At 35.0% G+C, this 7,194-nt stretch overlaps 1 protein-coding gene across 1 annotated transcript; it reads right to left on the reverse strand.

Annotated features, from left to right (window-relative positions):
- Nucleotides 1-283: 283 nt before the first annotated feature.
- Nucleotides 284-4,187, reverse strand: SUCNR1 (succinate receptor 1). The gene is given in 2 exon segments (XM_059388346.1): nt 284-3,370; nt 4,065-4,187. Coding segments are annotated over 2 exon segments (1,116 nt in total). The 3' UTR covers nt 284-2,377.
- Nucleotides 4,188-7,194: the final 3,007 nt, after the last annotated feature.

Raw genomic sequence — 7,194 nt, forward strand, 5'->3', positions numbered from 1 at the left:
AAGGAAGGCTTTAAGAAGGAGTGACAAATGACATGGACCTTAAAAGATGCTTAGAATTTTTATATGGGGCATGATGGGACAGGAGTGAGCACCCAGCCGTACACAGTGAGGGAAGGTCTGCAAAGAACTCCTTTGGTGGAAGGGTTTAGTTTGTGACAATGGCAGTGGGAGATAAACATATGATAATATAGATGGGCCCAGATTGCAAAATGCTGGGCCAGATTCTAAAAACAAAGAGGAACCAATTAAAAAGACAAGATACAAAAGCCCAACATCATTTCCTTTGAAAACTACAAATCCAAGAGGGATTTCCATTATTTATTGTTTATGATCTTCACAATCACCTAGTACAAAAAGTAAATGGAATAGGTCTTGTAATTTTAGTGTAAGTCTCTTTAGTCTATTGAGGATTAAGTTACAGGATGATATATTTGAGCAAGAAAAGGATTAGAAACATGCTATGAAATTACTTAACAGTTTGGTTACAAGATACATCAGACAGTTTATGGTTTCAGAAAATTTCCACTGTATTACTTAAAAAAAGAGCCCACTACTCCTTTGGATAGGGGTTGGGCAAATTGTACTCCATCTTTAGAAATTAAAATTCATGCATAAAATGCAAATTATGATTAAATTATATGTTTCTAATTTTGCAGAAAAAAGCAAATACTTCTTTCCTAAGGTCCTTTTGTGGCTTTTTCTGATGAGGAAATTCAGGAGATTCTTTTTCACAGTTAGGAAAGCACATTGAAATTTTTAAAATATTGACAATAAAGACAAGGCATTGAAAAATATCTTGAAACCTAATAATAAGTAAGAAAAGAAACCCTTTGTGAGTAATATGTTTTGTTTTTTACAGATTTTATTTATTTATTTGACAGAGATCACAAGTAGGCAGAGAGGCAGGCAGAGAGAGAGAGAGAGGAGGAAGCAAGGCTCCCTGCTGAGCAGAGAGCCGGATGGGGTCTCGACCCCAGGACCCTGGGATCACGACCAGAGCCAAAGGCTTTAACCCACTGAGCCACCCAGGCACCCCGAGTAATATGTTTTTCTAATATCTCAGTAGCTTCAAATATGGAAGCACTAACTGGGGGTATTTTGGGTTTTTGTAATGTCAGAATATAACAGCACCAAAGTATCTCAGAACAGGAAGGACAATAGAATTTTCTTTGTACTCATAATGCTTACTGTATCCTTCATATTATAGCTAATGACTATAAGAAAAAGAGCATAGTTATATGGCTTTTGACACATTTTGTTGCTTATAAGTGAACTATTACATGGCATTTATTTGACTTTAAAAATCTAAGCATCCATGTATTTTTTTCCTACAAATTTTATTTTTGGCACGGAGTGGTATCTGGTTAATCTATATTGATAAGCACATAAATATTCCATATATTCTACAATTTCATAAAGTGCATTTTGTTTAGAATACTTCCTTCAATGGCCTTATGTAATGTTCTATGAAAACAAGGCTCACACCAGATAAAAGTCACTATCTTTGGAGACAAAGTTGTCCAAAAGCATTCACCTTTGTTTTTTTTGTTTGTTTGTTTGTTTGTTTGTTTGCTTTGTCTTACCTTGGGTTTTCTGATAGGCACTTTGTGTTCTATAACTCAAATTTTTCTAACTCTCCGTGGTGGTCTCTCTTCTAGCAATCATCTACACCTAAATTCCCTGAGAGATAAGCTCAAACCTGTCTCTCTCTTTGTTGAACTGTCTCCTTAGGTTCCATTTAATACAGTTCATTGTTCTAAAAACCATACAACAAAATAGGACTTATAGTTACAACTTGACCCCTATTCATGTCAATATAAATAAGTGTCATATAGGCATCATTGAACTCAACACCTTGCTTTCTTGCTTGTTGCTATGGTTTACTTTAAATTTTGTTCAAGAGAACAATTCCTAAAAACAGTCTTTAAGAGTGTATGCCTAATCTGTTACTCAGTTTTCACATTAAGTTGTAAGACCAAACAAATAAGAATAACCTAAAGAATGTTGCCAACACATTTTTTTTTTTTTTTTTTACAATCTGACCAGTGATTAAATACAGACTATTTGAAGCTTTATCTGTTATTCCTTTTACACTGATTGAGAAAGTCTTGTAACACCTAAGATTTTGGACTTCCGTGCTCAAACATTAGACAATGCCAGTCCAGTTCTTGGGTGAAGAAACCAATAAATACTTCCAATTTTCTTCTTTTCACATATTCCAGATGCAGTGTGTCTTTAAAACAGTGTTGGGTCTGTCCCTCTCCAATTTATATCCGTGAGTCAAATCAAACTGGAATTGGCTTGCTGCTACACATATAAAATAATCTGTTACACAAGCATCTCATTTTTTGCTGCATGGAAACATCAGTCCAGGACCTCACCTTCTAATGGATGTAAGGGATTTGAACTGGTTCCTCAGTTTACTCATCAACATCTCTCTGAAGTGATCTCCCATAAGGAAATAGAAGACAGGGTTGATGGTACTGTTCAGAAAGGCCAAGGGCCGAGTCACAATGTAGAAGGAGTTGATGGCGACCCGAGTGCACCGGTACTCCTTCCACTTCTCCAGGCGTGAAGCAATCCTCACGTTCCGCAGGATATGGTAGGGAGTAAAAAGCACGGAGAAGATCACAACTGCCATGATGACTAAGGTGAGAGGCTTTTCAAGGGGCAAAGCAGTGGCAAGCTGCCTGCTCCTCTTCTTTAGGAAAAGAGCAATCTTGAAATAAAAGAAACACATCACCGAAAGAGGAATGAGGAATCCCACGAAGGTTAGGAACAGGCTATAGATGAGGCTGTTTTGGGGGTCCCCAGAACTTGCATAATCAGTACAGTAGGTGCCATTGGCAGCTATATTAGGATTTATAAGGGGAAGTATGGGCAGTAGCTCTAAGGTTACTAAAACCCAAATAGCCAAAGAGATTAAAACAGCGAACTCCTTCTTTTGTAGAAAGTGTTCCCGGAAAGGATACTTCATGAGCAGGTATCGATCAATGCTGATAAAAGTGAGAAAAAGAATGCTGGTGTAGAGATTGGCATGAAGCACATATCGGTTGCTTATACACAACAGGTCCCCATATATCCACTTTCCACTGGAATAACTTCTAATCAGCATAGGAAGCGTGCACAAAAAAGCCAAGTCCGAGATAGAGAGGTTGAAGAGATAAATGTTACTGCATTTCCAGTTCTTCAGACAGAAGAGGTAGCCAAAAACAACAATGCAATTCCCAAGGACTCCCACAACAAACTCGATCCCATAAAAAATGGAAAGGTAATACTTTTCCAGGACAGCCTCTGCCACCAGCCAATTTGGGCAAGTTGTGTTCCACGCCTAAAGAGGAAAGAGAAAAGAGAAGGTTAGAACGCTAGACTACAACTAGAGATAAAACTGCACAGAACATAATAATATTAAAAAAGAACACTTACAACTTGAACTATGAAAGTTTGATTATATTAGGAAGGAGTGCATATAGATACATATTCATATACAGATATATCACTAATATAGTTTTTTTAACAAATATTAATCAGAATACCTTTGAACTATATACTAGGCACTGGGGCTAAGAGCATTGAATCAAACAAAGTTCCTAATCTCAAACAATTTATACTCTCTTGGGTAGAGCCAGGAAACAAACAAATGCATGTCACATAATGGTCAAAAATGTCCCAGACATAGAGGAAAGCATATGCAAAGGCCTGGAGGTAGAAACACAGAGAAAGGATTTGACAAATAGTAAAGAGGTCAAGAAATGGTATAATGAGATAAGTGGAGCACCTCACTCCTATTTCTGTCCCCAGATGTTTGACCGCAGCTGTTCAACCACCTGCTGAGTCAGATTTAATCGAAACAGAATCTGGGAAAGGACACAGGGATTCTTATAACTCCAGTCTTGCTATTTTAATTGATTTTATTTTGTTTCCATATTGTCAAAGAATTATGGTTATTTTACTAAATTTGGATATAATTCTAGTTTTAAAACATGATTTTTTAAAATTTAAAATATGAGGCTTAAAGTCTTAGTAATGATAACAAGAGTCGCCACAATATGCTGAAAGCTCACTGTATATCTAAGCAACATCCTTGAAGTCTGCTGTAGCTTATCTCCAGTAACAAGTAAGCTATCAAGTCTTGTTGCCTGTAGTAGTGTTTGGCTATTTCTCAAGTCTATCACTTGCATCAGCATTCTAGTTCAGGCCACCATGATATATCTCTAACTTAGACTGTATTAGATCTTTTAGGGTCTCCTCATACCTTCTCTGGCTCCCTTTCAATCTATCTTCAACCTGAGAGCCCGATAAATTTGAAAACTACAACCAAAATTCGGATCATATTAACTCTCCTCAGCCAAAACATTTCAATGACCTTCCACTGTCTAGGTAATGAAGTCCTAATCCTTAATGAGGACTTAAGTCATGCATGGTTTGGTTCCCGTAGGCCACTTCAGCCTCACCTAGCATGACTTTCCTCCTTGCTCTCCTTCTTCCTATTCTTTGAATGCACAGGGTACTTTCCCAGTGCTCAGTTCACTGAATCCCTTCTCACTGACCTTTTCCCCCTTTGATCCTTGCCCTATCACATACACTGCCCTTATATCTGCAGTCCTTTCAGGCTTCAATTTGAGTGTGGTTTTCCCAAGACAGATTCTCTGACCCACCAGTCCAAGTGCAGTTCCCCCATTTTGTGTTCTCATCATAAACTACGTTACTTTGAATTTCTGGCAACTTTATCTTACTCATGTTTATCTTCTACATCTGTCATAGTGACTGCCAGATAGGAGATGGTCTATAAATGCTTCCTGCGTGGAGATGAAGATAAACATTTGACTGTTTGGAAAATACTTTTTATAAATATTTCCTCTAAGGTCAGATAAGACCATTGCTCTATTTCACTATAAATCTGACATTGCTCATAACATGACTAATATTCAAAATATGCAATTGTAGTAGTTAGGTAGCTTTGTTTAGACATACATTTGTCAAAGAGAAAACTTCATTATATATTTTCAGGATCAGTTTTTTGAAGGCAGAGGGTTAATCCACTTAACCACCTAGGCGCCCCGGTATTAAGAGTTTTATCACTAGGGATGGGACAACAGATAATTTTTAATGTGTCCTTTTTCCTTTCAGTTTACTGAATTTTCTATTTGTTTCCCCAAATCACCATGTATTTGATATTATTGAGATTTCTAGAAATATAGCAAAAAAGGTTAATGGTTTTGTTAAATAGGTTTTGTTTTATAGATTAGTGGTAATACTTCATAATTATTTTTAACTTTCTTCCTCACTGTTTTCAATTCCAAGACTTCTGGAAGCACTCTCTTCCTTGCCCTCTATGATATGGCAAACTCCTTACAGTCTTCCTTTCTCTCTTTGTAAACTATTTGCCCAGGCCTTAAATTGCCCAGAGCTCAGATCTGGACAACTTCAGTATTTGGGGATTGCTCAAAATGCAAGTGCACATAGTCAATGGAACATTAAGACAATGGAAAGTTTCCTTAAGACTCACTTGTTTCATTTTGAATTTCCTCTTTTTCTAGTCCTCACTCTTATTTTTCTGGTGATGCAGTTCTTAAACGTTCTGACTTATGTCAGTAGCATCTGTGAAGTTGGAAGTTTTGACTGCCACAGCAGGAAAAGAGAGCCATGAAGACATGCGTAACTCCATCTGCCAAGTTCCCAGTAACTCCCACTTGGGCAAGTCAGGGGCCATGAGGAAGCCATGCAGAAATCTTCTCCTTCAAGCTACACACTGGGAATGGAGATTCAGGGAGGCAATAGAGATAGAGAATACCAGAACTGGAATAAGGGAGGAGAATGACTAGTTACCTTTGTCCTGCTTCCCAGATTGCTTTATCCTTTTTTTTTTTTTTAAATAACTTTTAAAAATGCATGCTATTCTGTTACATTCACTAAGAAGATACAGGTAGGCAAAAAGAAGAAATGAAAATTATCTGTAAACCAACTACTAATACTTGGATACAATCTTATAATTTAACATTTATTTGAATTCATTTTTTACAAAAATGAGATTATGTTCTTTATGATATTTTGCAATCTGCTTTTTGATATGTTTATTTTATTCTTAAAATAATTTTCTTAAATCCTTAATATATTAACATGGTTATAAACTGTGGTTATAAATGTCAGGCTGTCTTATATTTGTTGGCCAATTTCAACGTCCCATAATTTTCTGGATATTGGAGTCCAAATTAGACGATGTTTGTATTTGAGGGTGTTTTTAGTGTGGCCATTGCAATTCTACAAATTGACGAAGTAAGCTGATCCTTTAAGGAAATTCTTCAATTGAAGGGAAATTACTAATGAAAAGTTAATACTCTCTCTTCTACTTTTTAGTGGTTGTATTTTTAATTTTTAGGAAACAGAGATTATGATAAATAGGTTATGGTTATGTTGGATGAATTATTTTGTAATTTTTTAATTTAATTTTAATTTCTTAATTTTAGTTTTTTTAGTTATCAGTAAAGTGAAACCTTTAATTATATATGCAAACATATATCTAAACCTGTTAGAATTATTAAATTACAAACAATATTCAATTTACTCACATAAGCAGATCAGTAGTATGCATTTTTAATTTAGAATGTTTCTTTCACTTTAGGTCTAGTCAGCCTTTTAAAAATGTAGTTTTGAAGCTTAAGTTTAAGAATATATTTGGTAGCTCATTAGCTTTTAAATTATTTTTTCTTAATTATCACAATTAAACAAAGATCATTTGTGTATTGTAACCCTTGACTGATTCTTTAAGGCAAATTTACATGACAATATGAGTATTTTTTTAGCTAATTGCTATTTTCATTAATAAACTATTTGAATGAAGAAATATATGTTCATACTGAAAAGGTACAATCATTTGATTTTGATAACTTCATTTTTTACATATATCAAAATTTACATCATAAGTCAAGGTATTAAAAAGTGATAGTAAGTTATCAAGCTATATGTTTATGAATTTTTAAAAAAATATTCACCAATTATAAAAAGTTCTGAAAGGTATACTAGCAATAGTTTTTGTAATTTCCCAATTTTCCTTAGTGAATTCTACTCTTGAACAATTGTAATTTTTACAAACATAATTGTAATTCTTACAAAGATAAATACTAAACTAAATTTTTAAAATGCCTTGAGATTCTCTCTCATGTATTTTTTTTCTAAATATGAAATATTATATAT

The sequence above is a fragment of the Mustela nigripes genome, chromosome 2 (genome assembly GCF_022355385.1).
Source record: "Mustela nigripes isolate SB6536 chromosome 2, MUSNIG.SB6536, whole genome shotgun sequence".
Classification (NCBI taxonomy): domain Eukaryota; kingdom Metazoa; phylum Chordata; class Mammalia; order Carnivora; family Mustelidae; genus Mustela; species Mustela nigripes.